Source organism: Meriones unguiculatus, chromosome 4 (assembly GCF_030254825.1).
Source record: "Meriones unguiculatus strain TT.TT164.6M chromosome 4, Bangor_MerUng_6.1, whole genome shotgun sequence".
NCBI classification, from domain to species: domain Eukaryota; kingdom Metazoa; phylum Chordata; class Mammalia; order Rodentia; family Muridae; genus Meriones; species Meriones unguiculatus.
In genome coordinates, this window is record NC_083352.1 from 118,834,396 (window position 1) to 118,855,391 (window position 20,996).

General features: G+C 52.8%; 1 protein-coding gene and 1 long non-coding RNA gene across 2 annotated transcripts; one reads left to right on the forward strand and one right to left on the reverse strand.

Annotated features, from left to right (window-relative positions):
* Window positions 1–2,071: 2,071 nt before the first annotated feature.
* On the reverse strand, window positions 2,072–17,147 carry LOC132653747 (uncharacterized). Its single transcript, XR_009591599.1, has 2 exons — window positions 11,911–17,147; window positions 2,072–11,511 (listed from the first exon to the last, which is right to left on the reverse strand). It is a non-coding gene; the product is annotated as an uncharacterized LOC132653747 (long non-coding RNA).
* Window positions 17,148–17,457: 310 nt separating this feature from the next.
* Mafb (MAF bZIP transcription factor B) lies at window positions 17,458–20,783 on the forward strand. The gene has a single exon (XM_021644364.2). It carries the CDS (start codon window positions 17,896–17,898, stop codon window positions 18,865–18,867), a length of 972 nt encoding a protein of 323 aa, XP_021500039.1. The 5' UTR covers window positions 17,458–17,895; the 3' UTR covers window positions 18,868–20,783.
* The last annotated feature ends 213 nt before the right edge of the window (window positions 20,784–20,996 follow it).

Sequence of the window (20,996 nt, forward strand, 5' to 3'; positions counted from 1 at the left end):
AAGTACAGTTACGAAGTAGCCATGGAAACAGCGTTATGGTTGGGGGTCAGCACAGCATGAGGAAATGTATTAAAGGTCACAGCATCAGGGAGGTTGAGGACCACTGTGACAGAGGATGGGACCCACAGTTCTTGTTGTGTTTCGCCATGATTTTGCAGGATGCTCAGGAATACAGAACCCTTGTCAATGAAATTGTCATATAATGCTCTCCTCCCACTTGCAATGTTAATTGAATCCTTAGGAAAATAACCCTTGGCTTTATTTAGCTTTTACCACAGGGACTTTGTGCCTACATCTAAAAAGGGGAATGCAGGCCAAACAATTCATTTAAGGTAGTCCTAAAACTACCCAGTCAGAGGCTGACTCAGTGTTGTTGATGTCCAGGTTCTTCAACACTCCTCTACCATTCTGAGGATTTTAAGCCAAAAATCCTCACTCTGAAAGTTGTCATTCAACTTCAAGTGTTTATTCCTAGATATGATGATGACACCGAAACTACTCACCACTCAATCAGTGATGGGAAAAGACATCTCAAAGGTGTTAAAATGGGCAATTGAAAGTGTGTATCCTTGGCCAGATAAAACTTAGTAACTGCCTTATAGAGTGCTTAGAAGATTAAGTAGTCATGATTAGAAAAGCTGAAGATGGTCAGGTTGGGTGTGTAGGTCTCACCATCATTGCTATTCAGGCCCATTCTTCATGATATGTAGCATCCATCTGCGCCTCTGTGGGATCTGTCTTCAGATTCTGAGCCAATATGCATCACTGATGAGCCGCTGTGCCCTGGAGTAAGGTCTGATCCTGCCCTTCTTCTCTGCATCCCCCTCTCCCCGTGTTGCTCCCCTCCCCCTGCTCTACCTATCACCTTTCTCTTCCTGTTTCCCTGCCTCTCCTTCATACCCCCTCCCCGACCTTTCTGCAAACAAATGGTCCTGTCACTCCAGCTCTCTTGTAGGTTTAGAGTGAATGCAAGTGTCTTTTTGAACGCTTGTTCTGTCTGAGGCTCCTGAGCACCTCAGAGAGTCAGGCTCCTTTGCACTCCCCACTCTGTTTAGAGACGTGCTCATTGGGTTAATGATTAGCAGGAGCGCCCTGAGTGATCCATCCCACAGCAGAGGTAATGGGGGCTGTGCCCTCCCCAGAAGGCCTGTGGCCGGACTGTGTGCTGGTCCTGCCTCTGGTGGCTGTAGGAAGAAAGACTGGCTCAGGACTTGTCTCTCTGAAAAGACACCATTTGTTCCAATTTTGATTTTTTTTTTTTTGCTTCACAGTTTTTATGATGAGTCTTATGCATGCATTTAATAACACTAAAGTGTTTGATTATGTACATTAAGAAGAAGTCTGAGAGCTTGCTAGTGCCTTTAGTTTTAAGTGTATTTTAACTACCTACAATGAAAGGAACAGGACAAAAAAAAAACGAACTGCAGCAGCAATTCTCATAAATTATGGGCTGTAACTGACACACCCGTGCTGGCACTAGGCGTGGTCCTGGGTTTGGGGCAGAGGAAGAGTGGAGTCTCTCTTATCACAGGGTCTGAGCAGGGAGATCAACAACCTTTGCAATCCTTTCTCTTCAGTCTGAATCCATGTGCAAAAACACTCAGGGCCCAGGACCAACTCTGCCCTCTGTACTGTGGTGGGTTCTTCCCCCACGATACTGCATTTGATCTACACAGGGAAGTGTTATAATCCCATCTTGCAGATTCAGAAACAAAATAATGATTTTTGAATTTGGTAAATGTTGGGAGCCATTCTCTAAAGATAAGCCTTTCTGATTCCAAAGCTTCAACTGTCTGCACAGGAACTGGGTGCTGAGTTCAGAAGGACACCCGTCTGGGGACTGTCGAATGGAGAAAGAGGGGGGAAAAGATGCGGAAGCCAAGGGAGCAAAGGCCTTTGGAAGGAAGCACCTTCCTCTTTCCCACTGGGTTGCAGCCCGTTTAAGGCGTGCATCATGCTGGAAACAGAATCAGGACAGAAAAAGCCACTTGAAATGAACGGCGCCTAGACAGGCCGCCATAGTGGCGTGATTGATACCGGAGCACGTAGGTGTAATGAAACTGATGCTGGCTTCTCTGCACCTGTGATTTATTGAGGACAAATTTAAGATGAGAAAGGGCCCCATACCAGGAGCTGCATCTTCCCCTTCAAGGGAGGGTGGTCATCCATCACAAGCCATTGCAAGGGCCCATTGCAGGCGGCTCATCAGATGAGCCAATAGTCTCTTTGTTGGGGTTCCTAACAAGTGTTGGATCAGCAAAAGTCTATTTATGCTGGTGGACCTTTCAGGACCAATTTGTAGTGGGTCACTGATTCTGCTGGGGTATTATCTTCTTTACTGCTCGGGCCAGTTGGGGAACGCGGCAAAGATTAATGGTTTTGGCTGCCGGCTTGCTGCCGCAATCTACTGCTTCTGGACCAAAGATTAAGTTTTTTTGTGTTTTACCAGAAAAGGCCCACCTTGTGTATGAGATGGGCTTTGATTTACTGACGCGAGATGGAGAGAAGAGTCGTGGAAATGTACTTGGTGATGCCGGGGGACTTGGCGGATAGCCGTTAGACCTGGCATCTGCTCTCTGCATCCTGGGCAGGGACCTGGCTGGAGGCTTCTGGTGTGAATCTGGTGAGCTCTAGAGTCTGCAGCATCATGGCTGCTCCACCACGCTCACAGACTGTCAGGGCCCTGGCTGGCACTCAGCAGCTATCTTGGTTTAGGAAAGCAGGCAATACCCCAAACTTGGATATTTTTTCAAGACAGTTATCAAATGAAATAGTGGTGGATTTGTCCTATTAGTTGGAATTCCGTATGTTCTTTTTAATACAACTTTGGAGGGTAAAGTAAAAAATAAATAAATAAGATCACACAGAAGCCAACCACACAGAAATATGACCACTAACATTTGGCTTGCATTTTTATCTAGAACGTTTGCTGTGCTCATGTGTTTGCATGATCTCATATACGATTAAACGAATGCTACATTTATGTGCGTTTTTGAAATATGATTTTGTAGCCTGCTTTTGACAATGAATATTATCCCTTCAGCTTCCCCCCGTCTTTTCATTTCTCCTTCTCAAGTTGGGTTTGTTGTGAAATCTACAGTGCCAAAGGTCTGTCCTGTTGTTCAGCAGACAGTCATCATCATCTGCCTCTCAGCCAGACTGCTGGGACCACAGAGCTGAGTCAGGCATGGTGCTCCTGAAGCCAAGGGCCTAGGATCCTCTTGGGGACACACATGAGCTGTGACGTGCTGCTTCACACGCATCTCTCACAGGGGTCCAGAACGTTTTGCATGGTTTGGAGGCTGGGGGGGGGGTTTGTCATTCCTGACCTCTTGTAGGTCGCTGTAAAAGCATATTTCAGACAAGGAAGCAAAAGTTTGGATCTGAGTGGAAAAAGTCTGCTGGATATGCCAGCTTGCTTGCTTGCTCTCACTCCTCCTCCTCCTCCACCTCTTCCTTCTCCTCCTCCGTTTCCTTCTTCTTCTAAGAGTGGATTGGGGATTGAAAGCCACTTGTTTCTCTACAGGGACATCAGAGCTTCCAATCTTGGAACACTGGAGAAAGAGCCCTAAGAAACCAACCATACCAGGCAGAAACTCCCAGGCAGCCATTCACATACAGCACCAAAGTATGCAACCTGGGACTCAAACAGAGCTGAGGTTGGCACTCTCGGCTGTTGACCTTGGAGTCTTCTTTTCAGCACCTTCATTGCCCTCTTCTGAAAAAATGGGGCTTCTATTCCCAGCCCATTTACCATGTGCCCATTTGCCATGAATGAAGATGTATGTGAAGGCATATTCAGCCCATGCCAGCCTGGTCCACTTTCCAGATGCTAGGATGATTCAGATAGATGGATGGGTTATAATAGTTGCAGCAACACATCTGACTTGTGCTGGGTCTTTTCCTTAGGAGCCTTTGTCTCAGGGCCATAAATCACTGGTCCAGTGGCCCTGATGTTGGCTAGGATATCTTGTCTTTGACCGGAGCTAGCTGCAAAACAGAACATGAGGGGAGCCTGGACCTCCTTTCCTCCAATTTTAAAACTTAACTATTTGGTAGTTCCAATGGTCCTCTGCCATTGCCTTCCTCGTGTGCAGGCTTACTCTCTACCCTGCTCCCCAACAAAAAGATTCCTGAAGAAAGTGAGTATTTCTCTAGACAACATGAGCACACACCTTTCCAGTTCTTGACTTTATCCACCACAGGAGCATCTGTTAGCAGCGCCAATGCCTCTGCCCCTGCCTCTGTCTCCGTGTGCCATGGTTTATGGAAAAGGACTTTCTCTAGTGATTCTCAGCCCCACCCAACGCTTCTTAATTGGCTTGTCCTTTCTGTCACTCTGCCCCAGCTACTCCTTTATAGTGTCCCCAGATCCTTGCTTCTTGCTACCCCAGGACATTTGCTCTTGTTCTTTTTGCCTCAGTGTACTTCCTGGTCTCCTCACATAGCCATGATCCTCTTATCCTTCAAGCCTCCATTTAAATGTTACAGACAGAATGTCCATGAGTAACCCTCAGGCCAGACCAAGTGTTTCCCTCCATATAAAATGCCGACATGGCCCACCACTATCCTTACTTAGACTTCCCATGCTTTGTAGAGACGTGTTTTCATGCTGGCAGATTCAGCAAGCATGTGGCTCTCACTTCTGCCCTATCAGTGCCATGGTGCTGGGATGACCCTTCTGCATCTCACACACAGTATATGTTCAAAAGGCAGATGTGTTGACTGAACAAATAAGTGATAGATGGATAGATGACTTGAGAAGGGGGAGGGGAGGCATGGAAGAAAGGAGTGAATAACTGTGTCTTCTGGGTGGTGTGCAAACATTCGCTTGCCCCAGGGCCTGAGAATAGGTAAGGATGTGCTGCTCCTTGGATAGTCCAGGGCTTGAGAGGCCTTCCAGTCCTTCCTAGCTTGAGGGGCCAAGCTCTGCTCACTCCTGATGTCTCTGAACTCTGAGTCTGTGGCTCCTCCTACTTGGTGCTCTGCCTTGGTCCTCTGCCTTTCTGTTTCCCTGCTCATTGTTGGAGTATTTGAAAAAAAAATCCTAGGTACCAGCTTGTTTTATACCTAAATATTTTAGAAGCTATAGCTAACAGATCATGACTTAGAATTTCTTTTAACTTCGATCACACGTAATACTAACATCACATTTAACAAAGCAAAAGTAAAGTTCTTTTCTTTTCCAACAGTTGCTTGATATTCATGTATTTCCAAACGTTCTCAAAAATACATTTTTATCTTTTGTGTATTTGGGCCATGCTATCAGCAGTTGCATTTCATTGACATGCTTCTTCAACTTCTTTCTGATAGTCCATGTTGAGGATAAGAGAAACATGACACTCTTCTCCTTTTTAAGATGTCATGAGTTTCTGTTGGAACTCCTGCTTATCTCTGGGTGGTTATAGGTTCCCCCGTGGATGTGGCCGACGACCCCGTGCTGGGCTGTGCACTGATCTCCTCTATCCCCAGTGCTTCCCAGAAGCGGGGAGTTAGGGTGCCGTCGCGTTCGATCTTTGGCTGGAAGCCTTAGCAGATGGTGTTGCGTTCTCCTTGTTGAATCGTGTCCTAAAGTCTGGTTGTCTCTCTTCTAACGATGTTAGAATCGATGTGTGGTTCACCCTGCCCTTAATTAACTCCTACTGTCTCTGTTTCCATTGCTATATGAACTTGTTTTGCAAAACAAGTCAGTTGAGAACATCGATCATATTGAACAGAAGTGGGGATGGGCAGGGGCTGGTGGCAAGTGCACTGGCTTTGAGCAGCAGGCTCAGGTGAGAGGTTTCATCTTGCTGCCTTTCAGCATCCTGGAGTGTTGCTATGATGGCACTGAGAAGTAGCAGACAGGGAAGTGCTTGGGTCACAGTCAGTGTACAGCCTGCAGTTAATCACTAGCCTGGTAAGGGTACTGCTGTTTGTCCCATTAGCCACGGAAGGACAGGAGGCACAGGCAGAGTAGGCAATTTGCTCAAAAGCTACTCAGCTCGTAAAGGCAGACCTGGGATTTGAACTCTGGCATTAGGCTCAGAGCCTGTGTTCTTAGGCACAGGGCTGTGCAACTCATGACCTATCAAAGGAGGAAGTTCCTGCCCCTTTCCACACTGGATGCTTGTTAAGCCATTACTGGGAACCAGCACCTGGTGGGTAAAACTATACACAGGGCGGAGTAAGTCTGCCCCCAGTGGCTGGAGCAGGTACTGCATGCTTCTCCCACCTTGTCTAGTCATTCCTTCTCCCGTCACTGTTGGTAGACCCGCCAGGGAGGATAAGCTTGCAAGCAGAGGTGGGGCTGGAGAACAAAGCCCAGTCTTCATTTAGGTGGGGTTTTACCTACCCCCGAAAAGAAACAGAATTCCAGAGAGGTTAAGTGACTTGCTGAAGACCACGTAGTAAATGTCCCGCTGAGTTAGGAGTAGAACCCCAGACTCTTCCCTAGCTTTGGGCACCTGTGTGGGGACCTCTTTGTCCTTCTGTGCTCCCATCCCTACACCTACTGGGTTGGGTTTGTTCTGACCAGGAGTCCTTACAGGTTGGAGGGGTCGGGGGCTGGAGTGGGTTGGAGAGCCATGCCTGCCAGAGGGGTTTCAGCCAGTCGGGGCCTGTCATAGACTGTTCGTTTCCTGTTTGCTAACCTCACCTCCCAGGGCCTCACATGTGAGGCATCCCAGGAGGGATAGCAAGAGAGAAACCCACACTGCTCCAGTAGCAGGGTGGCATTCTGCAAAGGTTCCAGGCCTCCCATGGGGGGCTACACCCACAATCCAACGCGAGGGGTTAGTTTGTAAGCTCGGACTATCTGGACTGGGAGCTGGGGGGCGGGGGTACTCACCTAGGAAACAGCCTACAGTCCATGGTCCAGTTTGTCTGATGGCAAAAGCCAAGATAGTGATTGAAGGTGGCTTTGGGTTCCCTGGGCAGCCTCTGGCGCCAATGCCTGGGGGGCTGTGTTGGCGCCTTGCACCCGGGGCATTCACTAATGGACTGTGGCTGATCCCAGGTCTGATTGGCAGCCGGCCCTGAGGTCCTCAGGGAGATCCTGGAAACTGTGGTCTCCAATCTGGAGACACTGTCCCTTCTCGGAGGCCCCTGTGGGGGATGGGGCGGGGTACTCAATTTGGTCCTAGAAGGGAGTGTTTCTGAGCCCCTGGGTGAGACAAGAGGGGATATGAATTGAATCTCCCTGTCCCCCAAGTGCCTGAATGGAATGCAAACCGAACTTCCAGACAGCAAAATACAGCAAGCTGTCAAGATGCCAGCTCTTAGTCCTCCTCCTCCTCCTGCCTCCCTGCCCTGCTCCCCTGCATTCACTGGCACAATATCCCCTCCCATGCCTGCTGGTAGTCATACCTTGGGATATGGTGACTCCAAAGACAAGCTAGAACCACCTACAGAGGGGAAGAATGAACTCAACTAGAGGACTCCAAGAACTAAAGGCTTTCATATGTCTGAGAAAGATATTCTGGGCCTGGCAGAACATCCCAAACAGAGATGCGGAGGAACGAATACACATGCGGGGAGAGGCTGGAAAGTGAGGCAGGCGGGCAGACCTTGAGAGCAATGCAAGAGTCCCAGCCCTCACCTGGTCGGCAACAGGGGCCTGTTGAAGGTTTTGGAGGAGGGTAGAAAAGAAGTACTTGGGTCCCTGGGGTCCACCCAGAGTCACGACCCACTCTTAAACACTCAAGGCAAGGTGAAAGAGAACCGCAAAGCTGACATGGGTGACCTTGTTCTAGGACATTCAGGAGGCAGTCGCTTTGTGCAAGGGACCCAAATGTTCCTTGCAGTGCCCAAATTTTACTCGTTTACTAAAAGAGTGAGGAAAAAAAAGGCGCGTTAGGAAACTGCTGTAAATCCCGTGCAAATCACCATGGTAACCTGATTAGCAGCTAAATTAAGTCCATGATTAAGAAGAAATAAATAAAAATAACTCTCCTCCTTAGCTGGGGCTACCCACCGGGCCACTGGCGGCTGAGCAGATGCTGAGGCCTGGGGTAGCTTCCTGAAGAAAAGTTGGAGTCCAGAGACTTTAACTTGCTCAACTTGGCACTGGGAAGGGAAGGGTCAACCTTAGCATTGCCTAGGGGTGATGAGGCCCCTGGTGGTCAGGCCCTGGACTGCAGGCTGTGCTTCCACAGGCCAAGACTGTGGTTTTCTCAGCAAGGGTCCCTCACCCTCCAAGGGCGTCCTTTTCTTTTGTCCTGGATCAGCCTTCCCTCTGTGAGCACCCACACTCTGGATCTAAACTTTTTTTTTTGGCTCTAGAAAGGCCAAGTCCAACATTTGACAGAGATGTAATAGGTAAACTGTGCATCAGGGGCTATGGGAGGGCTTCCTGGAGGAGGGAGCGCTTAAGAAAAAGACAGACATGCGGATGTTAGAAAGTGGTTAATTCTGGTGAACATTTTGGGCCTCTTGCTTGGAGCAGACCAGCAGGCCAGCCTGCAAATAGGTGGACACAGACCCTAAGGAGACCAGAGAAGCTTTCACTGGAGACTAAGTAACAGGTGAGGTAGGCGTACAGAGGGAAAAGAGCCTCCCATATTCCCTTTATGGACCTTTTCCTACCCAAAGCCATGTTGAGCAATGGTTAGAGTCCAAGGGCCTTCAAACCTACTCTGCCACTTGGTAGTTTCGGCCTCTAGCAAGTCAGTCAGTTGATGGTAACTTTAGCTCCATGTCTATGAAATGGTGGCAGCCGTGTTAAGAATGCCTATCTAGATGGTTACTGAGGAGAATCGAATGAGATAAGAGATTCCAACTGCATCTTAGCCCTTGTTCTTAGAGAGTCCCCTCCTCCAGCCAGATGCTCACTGAAGGACAATCTGAAGATGGAAGATGGGATGGCCAGGAAGGGTCTGGCTGAGGTTTCCTTCCCGAGTAATGGCTGTAATGGTGTCAAGTTATGTGACACCCTGGCGTGTGTGTGTGTGTGTGTGTGTGTGTGTGTGTGTGTGTTTGGCCCTTGGCTGTACTTCTGGTTGCTTGCAGGCCATAGTTCAGCACCTGAGCTGGCTCACTTCCATAAGATAGGGACTCTCAGCAGCCCCAATGAGCTTGTTAGAACTCTTCCAGGCCAGGCTGCAGCTTCAGCTCCTTCTTTGCCAACCTCTCTCCTTCTTGCTCCTTTCACCAGTGACTATAGCCTCCCTTCTGGTCCTCCTGATCCCTCTACCCTCATCCTCCTTTCCTCCCAGTGAGCCCCCAGTAAATCTTTTGCTTGCTTCTTTGAGAAGATCTAGGCTGACACAAAAGGTCTGTGAGGGAGACCCCTGCAAATGGATGGTCAAAGAGGAGAAATGAAACCCAGTAGTAGCCGTGGATACTGATGGGGGGTTACAGGAAATGCTGGTCTTTACTCGTGTCCTGTCCTCAAGTGTGGGTCTGTGTGTGTTCCAGTATGTGCATGCATCACAGACCCTCTGAGCATGCATCAATCGCTGCTTCTTAAGTTTCCTTCTCCTTGCACTAGCAGAGTGCTAGTTCCTAATGCAAGAACAAGAAGTCCTTCCTTCAGCCTTACACTTAATCTCACAGAAGTCCTTGGGTCCAGGAGAAGTTCCATCAAAGTCACACAAAACCGAGGACTGTTAGAACCCACATTGATTTTGTTTTTGCCTCCTAGTGTTTTGAGTTGCACCGAGCTGGTTTGTTGAGCTCTGGGTCTTTCTGTTTATGCCACTGAGATGTCTCTGTCCATCTTCCCAGACTCCTCAGCTTGGCCCATGTCTTTGTGGAGCTCTCTATGTAGGGTTGAGAGGCTGAGTCTAGGGGGAGTCTGCTCTGCGGGGGTCCTTGGGTTCTGGCCTCCTCCACTCCATCTCCTGTCCTCAGCTCCTTCTTTTCCCTTCCCCCCCTTCCCCACCCCCCTGCTTGTTGAGATCAGGGAAGCTGAAAGCCCAACCCTTACATCAAAAGGGAGCTTGAAAAATACTTGGAGCAAAATCTGCTAACTGTGCATCCTCGCTCTGTGCCGGGACCGATATTAAATCAGGAAATGGCACTGAACAGCCGCTCCAAACGCAGAAACAAGGGTTGTCAACACAGAAACCAAAAGCAATCTCTAACAGGCAGGGGTGAAAGGATCTGGCACAAGGCCTGGATGGGGGCTGAGACCCAGGAGGGGATTCCTAGGCTGGGTTTGTAGGTACTGTCTCTCCAGCATTTAGAAGGGAAGCAACTTCCCAGTTCTGGCACTGAGAGATCGAAGAGAATGAAGTATGCTGTTTAAATACTGTTTAGGCCCTCTTTTGTCTTTCCATAATTAACTATTAAGCACCTACTGTGTGCTTCACATCATAAAGATGCCTGCCTGTGTGGAGATGATTTGCTGGCTTCTGGGACAGAACTGCAGTTCTTTGACACATGGAGAGCTGGCTCTTGCAGAGGTCTGTGGCTCTGTCTCCAGCTTCCTTGGAACAGCTTTCCCCAAGTGCCCAGAAGACAGGGCCCTTGCTCCGACAACTATTCCTGTCAAGTATTCTTGCTTTTGTGTTTTATAAATTTCTACTCAGCCTCCAAAGCCTCAGGCAAGCATCTCCCCGTCTCTGGAGCCCTCTCTGCCTGCCACTACCATGCTTCTTTCCTCCAACCATCATTTGCTGGAGCCCTGATAGCACCAGTGAATGCACCGTCACCATCACCAGGACACCTTCCCAGCTGCACCGGCAAGGTCTGCAATTTCCTGGATGGAGGAGCCCTCATCTCCCAGCAATGCTTACAGAAGTGACATAAAAATGAAAAACCTTGATAAAAATCCATTGCTGATGGATTACCATCCTAGCTTCAGATGGGAAATTAAATAGGTGCAATCTTGTTGGAGGCTAATTTGACAATATTAACATTGATAATACGCCTATCTTTCAATCTGGCTACCCTTTTCTTGCTTTGAAGAGAAATGCTTTGCACGTGTGTTAAAAGGAACATGTACAAAAGCTGTGAGTTGCAGCATCGTTTGCAGCAGAAAAGCTTAGAAATGCCTTAAATGCCCATCAATATGGGACTTGCTTTTTTAAAAAAAGAAAGAAAGAAAAATGGCAGGACACCCAATGGGCAGAATGCTGCACGTACATTAAAAAGAAAGATGCAGATGTGAGTGTATTGACATGGAGGTCACTGGCTCAAGTAAGCTGGCTGAAACTGGAGACACGAATGCTACGAACTCTGTGGCTGCAGATTTTACTTCAGGAAACGGGTCTGTGCGTTTACCTTGTACATTTCATCTTAAAGTGAAGAAATGGAAAAAAGAGCTAGAGTGGCCACTGCAGTTCCTTCCTGACCCCAGGTTAGCTTCGCCACAGCACAGCCTCGGCACCACTCTATCAGCCTTTTGCAACTGAAGGATGCTGTTCACTTCCTCAGCAGCTAGAAACCAGCTCTCCAGCAGGAAGAGAACCCAGGCAAAGGAGGGCAAGTAGGAAGGCCGGTGGATTAGGGGAACCAAATCATCCCCATTCCTTGGGTTAGTCCTTGGATGTTCGGAGGAAGGATTGAGGCTTGATTCAGGAGTGAATGCTAAGAAGGGAAAGGAAGGTACTGGGGCATGCAGGAGAGGTCTGAGGGCTCAGAGACATCTCTCTGAGTTTGCCTACTTTGTTACATCATTCATTCACTCATTCATTCACCTGCTCATTCATTTATTCTATAACTGCGATTGGATCTCTCCTGCTTTAGGCATTATGCTGGTTGCTGGGAACACAGAAGATCAAGGTCCTTCTATGTTGTTTCTCCAAGTGTGTTTCAATAATCTGTGTGGTTCAACAATCTGTGTTTATAGTGCATTTTCTCAAGTGAATAATCATTTGCTCTCTGACGCTATTGTATGTGTCAGAGAATGCTAATGGCCTCTTCTGGCCCCCCACACACAGATGCAACCTAAGTCCTCCTAAGGACGTGGGAAGATTCACATCCTACCTTTTCAGACTCCTTCAGAGGCAAGCAACCAAGTCATTCTGGGTAGAGGGTAGTGTCATGCACAAAGCCCCTGTGGTAGAAAACAGCTTAGTCTGTGGAGGAACTTAAAGGAACTGGCATGCCTGAAGCATTATGGGGGGGGGAGTACAACTGGAGTCAGGCTAGGAGAAAACACATTCAGTTCCTTCAGGGGTAGAGAGGTAGAGCCAGAGCGCTCAGTCCCACAGACTAACTGCCTCTATTGCTCCATGGAAAAGCAAAACTCAACAGTCCATAGCCAAAGCCCGTGTTGTCTTTTAAGCCATGGATCAGAGTGACTTGGATGAGGGGAGGTACCAGATGGAGAGCTAGAGAGTTCTTGGGGTGGAGGGAAACAGCTCCTCTGGTCAGGCTATGAGAGGTGAAAGCCAGGATGTGGTTTCAGACTCTAATGGTGGCTTTGGGTCATGCCATAATCAGGTGTGGTGAGGAGGGAGTGGCGCTGGTTATCCTTCTCTCAGCTGTGGCTTTCAGCAGTTTCAGCTCCTCACAAGACCACAAGCCACATCCCACCTCTTTTCTCCCCCCTCTTTCTCTGTCCCCTCTCTTCCTCTTCCTCTCTTCCCTCTTTCCTCCTATCTTCCGAACCTCTCCCTTCTTATTTTTCATCTCCCCCACCGCCAGTTATTTAAGACAGATTCTAACTCTGAGCACAGGCAAGACCATCATAGTCAGGGCTGAGACTCAGAGCCAACATCAGTGGTCGGTCGAAGGCCAAGGGTAAGGGTCAGGATGGAAAGACTGCAAACCTTTCATCTTTGCTTTGGTTTCTTGCCAGTCCCACACAAACAGGGAAGGGCAGAAACCCAGGGATGCTTGTGACATCCACAAAAAGACAAACACTTCTCTTAGAATCAAGAAGAGGCTCAGCAGCGACAAGAACAGTCAATAGTCTGGAAGGGAGTTGGAAATCCCAATCCAAACAGCAGCTGGAGAAGACCTGTACAGACAGACACCTGGGTCCCCGGGTCACTGCCCACTCAAGGTAGAGGAACCCTTCCTCCAGTGCACAGGATTCTGAAGTCAGAAGTCCTGGTTTATTACCTCTGTGCAAATTGAAATGAATCACTTAACCTCTGAGAGGCTCCCTCTATCTTTGGGTGAGCTGATGATGATCCTGGGCTCCTTTATGTGTGGGATGAGCCAGGAATGTGAAACTCTTAGACAATTGCCTACCAATCTATGCAAAGTAGGAATAATATAGCTGCTGCTACCAGAATCCAATGGCAGAGTGAAGAATAAAAGGCCTTTCAAATTCCTGTGTGGTTGGAAGTGCATGTTATAGAGAAACAGCCCATCTCTTCCAAGCCGCACTGCCCAGTGGTTACGGAATGTGTGCACCTGGGGCGCATCCTAAAATCTTCTCTCCGACTAAAACAAAGCAAAAAGAAGCGGACATTTCTGCGGTAGTACATATCCCTGCTCCTCTGCTGTGCTGGAGAGGTCCTCCATCCTCAATGGGCAGATGGTAGAACTATCGTTGCTACCAGGGCCAGAGGTACAAGGCTCTACAATAGCACAAAACCTTTTGGGAAGTGCTGTTTTGGGTTCTGATGGCGGTTATGCGAGGCGGGGCTGAGTGGAAGTGATGGCAAATGTCGGAAGAGGAAGGGCAGACTGCCCTCAACACCCCTTTAGAAGCCACAGACTTCCGGAGATTTTCAGGGAACGCTGGCAATAGGGCATCTTCCCTTGGGGTGTTGGGAAGGTAGCACGGACCTCAGCGCTATTTGTAAGAGAAATGTAGGTGACACGCTGTCTAAAGGCAGGCTTTTGTAGTTTTTGTTTCCAAACGCTAGGCCCTCCCCAGTAGAACTCAGGCCCTGGGACCCTGGGGTCCAAGGGCTTCTACTTGACGACCTCGGATAGCAGGACCCTGCTATCTAGGAGGCTGCGAAGCTGCGAGTCCCTAACCTCTACAAGCAGAGAGCTGCGGTTCCCCACCCAGCACAAACACACACACACACACACACACACACACACACACACACACACACACACACACACACACACACACACAAACGCACGCACGCACACTCCTCCCGTGTGCCATAAATCTAACTCCTACTCTTGCAGATCCGCCTCCTCCCGCAACTAAGCACCTGCAGCCCTCCGGGAAGCCTGGATGAACCCGGCACCTCAGCGCAGGTGCCAGGCGCCGCCCTAGTCTGAAAGCGCAGGCAGAAAGGCGCGCCACTGGGTATCTCTAAGGTTACCCTGACGGGCATGGCAGAGGTGCCACTAGGGCAGCGCCGAGAAAACTTCAAGCTCCGCCTCTTGTTCTTTAAGGTCCTGGAGAGTAACTTATGATCCTAGAGCGGGAGGGCCTCGAGGCCGGGTGTCTAGGACCCTTCAGGGTCCACCCATCCCTGTTAAAGAGTCCCAAGATGATGCAGCCGGGCTCGCTTGCTTCGGAATTGGAAAAAAATCTCAAATATGAGTTTAGGCGGCAGACAGGAACTATTCGGTACAGGGGCTCTGGCTGCTGGCGATCCCGACTTTCCTTGGTGCCTGGCCTCCTGCCTCCTTCGCCTGGCTTCTCGGCTCTCCTCTTCTTTCAGCATCCCACCAAACTCAGAGGGAGCGTTGGGGCTCCCAGTCAAGAGGCGTCGCGGCAGCGTCGCGATCTCCCTCGTCTTTCAGGGTCGGGGAGCAGTCCTTTGTCCCGTCCTGCTGTAACACCCAGGACCGGGAGAAACCCGCACATGAAAACCGAGACTGCAGTGGCAGTCTGGAGAGGGAAAAGGTCATCAGCCCAGGAGTTCCAAGACTCTGCAGCAGCGCGCACGGGAATTAGAGTGGGGGAGGCTGGGCCGCCAAATGGGATAGGCTGTGGGCAAAGGCCTTTAGTTGGGGCAACCTTCCCTCATTCTCGGGGCCTCCAGGAGTAGTTCTCTCTCTCTCTCTCTCTCTCTCTCTCTCTCTCTCTCTCTCTCTCTCTCTGAAAGGAGGGGCTACCCCAGGAAACGGGTTGGGGGAGGGGAACTGAGCACAGGACCGAGCGCAGGACACGCTGACATAGCTAGGAAAGAGAGTGGCTCTAACAGAGATAGTCACGGGGACAAAGAGAAGCAAAACTGCCAGGACAAAGGCTGAGTCCTTCCGACCCTGAGAGGGCAGCGCAACTTCTGGGGTTTCACAACTCACTGGTCTGGGGCCACCTTCTTAAGAAGTGGGTTCCAGCCCTCTGTGGCGAGCGAGACGCGGGGGAGCGAGCGCAGCTCTGCTGTCCTCCCTGATGCTCCCGGGAGGGGAGGGCGCGTACTCGGGGAAGCGCTAGGTCTCAGGTGACTCGGAGTGGGGCAGGAGGGGGAGCGAACGCTGGACTCCCCCCTCCGACCCCCCGTGGGTGCTCAGTGAGTCCTGCTGCGGTGAGGCTGGAACCCTGGTTTGCAGAAACCCGGGACTCTCAACCCGAAACGGCCCCAAAAAAGCACATCGCTCAGCCCAAGTCCGAGCGTGCGCTCTCCTCGGGCCACCGCAGCTGGGACGCTTGCAAGGCGAGTGGGTGTCCCCTGCGCCCGTCCCCATCTGCGGGAGGTTCAGCCCAACTGCCCAGACTCCCTGCCTCGGGCTGCCGAACCATTTCTGCCCAGAGCGCGCTTCTCCAGGCGTTTGGGGAGATTTTCCTCAGCAGTTCCCGAAGCTCAGCCTCCTGGGTGAAGTTTTAGTTAAAACACACCCATTTTGTTAAAAATGGGCTCCCGAGACCACGCTGTGCCCCATCTTCCTTAAGGACTCGGGAGGAAAAGGGGGGTTTTCTTATTTATCGGAGGCAAATCTTTTTCTTCTAACTGTTAGGGAGAGAGAAAAACAAAACTCCGGTCTTGTTGTCCCGGCTGCCGGCCCCTGGACACCCGTGCGCGACGTCCTGGCCGGCCGGCAGCCGGGACAAACTCACCCAGCGAGCTTTCGGCGCCTTAGCTCTCCGCATCCTGAGCCGGGAGGCTCAAAGCGACGCGGGAGGCGGGTCGGATCTCCGGATCCAACGAATTCCACGTCTATTCGCTCGTAGTTTCGGGGTCGGGGTCTGAGGAAAGCCCCACGTTTCCTGCCCCTCTGGCCCGAGGCAGGGAGGGTCTGTCTGCGCTCTACGGCCCTCTCTGAAAGCCCGGTGCGCCGCGTTCCGCCACCCCGTCTGCGCCCCGGAGAGTGTTCTCACCCGCCAGCCCTGGACCCTCTCCACTCTGCCTTTTCATTTTAGGACACCGATCTCCCCAGCTCAGGACCTTCCCTGGAGGGGAGTAGGCCACAAGCACCCCTCCAAGGCTCGCATGTGAGATTTCAGGGAGGGCAACCAGGGGAGGGCTCGCGGTTGAGTCCGAAGATGGGATCGGAGGACCTGGTGCCTAATTCCAGAGGGGTCTGTCCTGGGTTCCAGGGCGCACACAGCCCGCCTTCAGGACTGACTTGGTCAGGTCTGCTAGTAGGACTTGCAGGGGTCCGAGGCGCCGTCCAAGCCTTCCCGCACCGAACCAAGCAGTCCGGGGCGCCTTTGCGCACCGCGGCCGCTTGGGGTCGCACTTTAGGCCTGTTTGAATCTCCGTGCGGCCGTCAGAAGCTTGGATCAGCTTAATCCTTACAAAACGCTCAGACAAAAACAGGGCCCGGTTCCCCAGCAGCCCAGAGCCACTCCGTGCACGGACCCGTGCTGGTCTCGGCTCCGAGCCTCGGAGTTGTCAGGTTTTCCTACGGCTGGCCAGTGAAAAGGCAGTCAGAGCCTTTGGGCCGACTCTTTTGCTGTTGTTTACGTTCTTTGGAAGTATTTCGGGGGTCAGAGGGTGAATGCAGCGGGGCTCTGCCTCCGAGCTCGGGCACCGAGCCGGCCAGGAGAGGAACGGTGTCTCTTGCCCCGAGGAACCTTCCCAGAGGTTAAGAGTTGGGTCTGGACAGAACTCTTAGAGCTCCAAGCCGGTCCTCCCCCCGCCCCCCACCGCAGACACCAGCGCAGACCTCCAGAAACACAGGCTCGCGCCGCGCACCTTAGCTCGGCCCGCGCAGCCGAGGACACACGGAGCGTCGCCCGCTGGGCGGGGGCCGCTTGGGAACAAAGGGCCGGGGAGGCGTCCTCCCGCCGCCGCTCGCTCGCTCGCGCTAAGCCCTACTTGCGGGCGACAGGGGCCGAGGGTGGGAGTGTAAAGAGTATCTGGGGGGGGGGGGCGAGCGCGGGCGGAGGGATGGGAAGGGCGGCTTGGCCCAGAAATGGGGAGCGCCCCCGAAGCCGAGCTTGCGGGAGGAAGGGGAGTGGGGGAGGGACCTCGACCCGGAGGGGGTGGGGGAGGGTTGGGCCCAGGCCGGCCGTCCCGCTGGGCTCCGGCCCTCCTCCAGGCCTCAGCGGCTTCGGGGCTCCTCCGGTCTCCAGTCAGCTGACGCGGGGGGCGGGGGAGCTGTCAGGCACGCCCCGCCCAGCGTCGCCGGGCCGCGGGGGCCGGGCAGCCATTGGCCGACGCGCCGGGCCGCCGGGGCCCCCGCGCTCCGGTGACATCAGGAAGCGATAAAAAGGCGGCGGCGGCGCCAGCTCCTGCACAGCTGCACCGCCGGGCTGCGAGCGGCTGCGAGCGGGAAAGCCCTAGGGCCGGAGAGCCGGAGGAGGAGAGCGAGCGGCGGGCGCTCTGGCCCGCGCCTCCCCTCGGCCCCGGCGCGCACCCCGTCGGCCTCTCCGCCCCGCCCCGGCTCGACCCTGACTCGGTCCCGGAGCGGCCGCAGCCCGGAGCTCCGGGGCAGCTCAGGCAGCCTCGGGAGGACTCTCCGGCGCGCCGCCGCCGCGTCCCCAGACAAAGGCTTGGCCGGCGGCCCCGGCCCGCTGCGCCCTCGGCTCCCCGCCTCCCTCCCCGGCTTGCCGCTCTTCGCCCCCGCGCTTGGCTCGGCGCGTCCCGGCCGGCCGCAAAGTTTCCTCCTCCCTCCCCCCCTCCGGCGGCAGCGGCGGCCGAGCCTCGCTTCCTAGCGATGGCCGCGGAGCTGAGCATGGGGCCAGAGCTGCCCACCAGCCCGCTGGCCATGGAGTACGTCAACGACTTCGACCTTCTCAAGTTCGACGTGAAGAAGGAGCCGCTGGGGCGCGCGGAGCGTCCCGGCCGGCCCTGCACTCGCCTGCAGCCGGCCGGCTCGGTGTCGTCCACCCCGCTCAGCACGCCGTGCAGCTCGGTGCCTTCGTCGCCCAGCTTCAGCCCGACCGAGCAGAAGACCCACCTCGAGGACCTGTACTGGATGGCGAGCAACTACCAGCAGATGAACCCCGAGGCCCTCAACCTGACCCCCGAGGACGCGGTGGAGGCGCTCATCGGTTCGCACCCGGTGCCCCAGCCGCTGCAGAGCTTCGACGGCTTCCGCGGCGCGCACCACCACCACCACCACCACCACCCTCACCCGCACCACGGCTACCCGGGGGCCGGGGTGGCTCACGACGAGCTGGGCCCGCACGCTCACCCGCACCATCACCACCATCACCAGGCGTCGCCGCCGCCCTCCAGCGCTGCCAGCCCGGCGCAACAGCTGCCCACCAGCCACCCGGGGCCCGGACCGCACGCGGCGGCCGCGGCGACGGCCGCGGGGGGCAGCGGGAGTGTGGAGGACCGCTTCTCCGACGACCAGCTGGTGTCCATGTCGGTGCGCGAGCTGAACCGCCACCTGCGGGGCTTCACCAAGGACGAGGTGATCCGCCTGAAGCAGAAGCGGCGGACCCTGAAGAACCGGGGCTACGCCCAGTCGTGCAGGTATAAACGCGTCCAGCAGAAACATCACCTGGAGAACGAGAAGACGCAGCTCATTCAGCAGGTGGAGCAGCTTAAGCAGGAGGTGTCCCGGCTGGCCCGCGAGAGAGACGCCTACAAGGTCAAGTGCGAGAAACTCGCCAACTCCGGCTTCAGGGAGGCGGGCTCCACCAGCGACAGCCCCTCCTCTCCCGAGTTCTTTCTGTGAGTCGTGGCGGGTCCGGGCCCCCGCCCTTGCCCTGGCCTAGACTCCCTTGTCCCGTGTCCCTAGCCCTGGACTCCCTGTCCCTGTCACGGCCCTGGCCTTGACCTCTTTGACTCGAGCGAGAGGGAGGAAGGACGCGCGGGCGACGGGCGGGGAGCGCGGGTCGGGAGGGAAGCTCGGCTCAGAAGAGGGCAGCGCGGGCCGGCGCAGCCCCCCTAGACTTGGGCAGAGTCAGAGAGACCCGGGCGGGCGGGAGGTCCCGGAGCGATTTCTCTTCAGGTTGGAAGGCCGCGAGGCATATTCCAAGGAGTCGCCGAGGCCCTCTGGACACTTCTGGCTCCGAGAACTTGGAGTGCCAGGGCCGTCGCTTTGCAGCCCACAGCTCAGTTCGCCCCAGGAAGAGCAGAGCAGAGGAGAGGGACTCTGGAGTCCCCGTGGGGCGCGAGGCAAGGCTGAGCTGAGGAAGGAAAAACAGACAGATCTGTCTGTCCAGAGTCCGGAGAACACTGGCTCTCAGCCCGGAGACGCGGGCCTCAGTTAGGACATTGGGCGCGCGAAGGAAAAAAAAAAAAGTCTCATCAGTTTTATTGCCTGCTCGATTATATAGAAAAATACGAAAATCTGCATTAAAAATATTAATCCTGCATGCTGGACATGTATGGTAATAATTTCTATTTTGTACCATTTTCTTGTTTAACTTTAGCATGTTGTTGACCATGGATCATAACCCCCTTGTTTCTTTGGGTGAGAAGGGATGCGGTTCCAAAACTCCTGCGGCTGCGAGCGAGCGAGCGAGTTTCAGTCGCCGGCCGGCTTGTAAATTACCCGCCTGGCCAAGCCGCGTTGAGAACGTAGCAGCAAGCTGAGTCTTTGTTTGGGTTTTTATTATTACGGCATTTCTGTTTGTAAGTAAACATAAAAAGAAAGATAGAGAGAACCCAACTCTGTCCTGGGGAATCCTTGGGAAATTGTATATTCGGTCCCTCTTTTCCTTCCCGCTTTAGTTTTCAGTTTTGTTGGCGTTGAGGGAAAGATTGTAAGGGAGAGACAGCTGCGGAGACCCACACCATGCAGGAGCGAGTTCTCTATCACAGCCTGGTCTTCTGGCCAAAATGACACCCCCTCCCCACGACCTCCTCTCCCCAAGGAGAAAAGAAAGCAGATCGGCTCCCGGGCTTTGCATCCCAAAGAGTCAACCCGGGGCTGGTTTGGAATCCCCCAGGAAGGCGCTAATTACAAGCCTCCTCCCCAGGAGCTTAGGGTGAAAAGATTTTCCCCGCCTCTCGCTACTGGTCCAGGATGACCTGAGCTCCCACTGAATCAAACGCCATTCTCGGAACGTACCAGAAACCCACACATTGGCAAGCAATGCTGCAACTTTCAAGCGCGTTCTTTAGACCGATGCATTATGCGTTTCTCTGCTGTCGGGAGAGCAGGGAGAGTTAGCCGTGGTGTCCCACTCCCTTCGGCTGTACAGTAGTTATTGGGAGGTCTGGGTGTTTTTCTTCATTGTGACTTTCATTTCTGCGGGTCAGTAAAAGGATTCAAGTTGCACTGACAAAAAAAAAATACCAAAATGAAAGCGTACATTTAAAAGTTCCCATCTGAATTTGCTGGCGCTGCTGGCTGGATGCTCTTTTTGTTTGTTTGTTTGTTTTTTTGAGTTTGTATTAGTTGATAAATTTACAGTAATAACAAGATTGTATGAACCGCATGGTGCTTGCAGTTTTAAATATTGTGGATATTCGTCCTGCATTGGAAAATGAGCTTTGGTTTTTACTGATTCAACTGTGTTGAAATCAAACTTGCCGCAACGCAACAGAAATTGTTTTTAATTTCATGTAAAATAAGGGATCAATTTCAACCCCTGCTTATGATATGAAAATATTAAAATCTAGTCTTATTGTAGTTTTCATTCAGACTGGTTTCTGTTTTTTGGTTATTAAAGTGGTTTCCTATTTTGCTTATTAAAACCAGGGAAATGGTGTTTATTTAGAGGGCTCCGTGTTTGCATGACTTCAACTCTCTCGTTTCTTCCAGAGTTGTACATCAAGTTTGGGACAGTGTCTGGCAATGGACCCCAAACCCAGGGTGGGCAGATCACCCTCCAGCGTCTGACTGAGTGTGCTGTG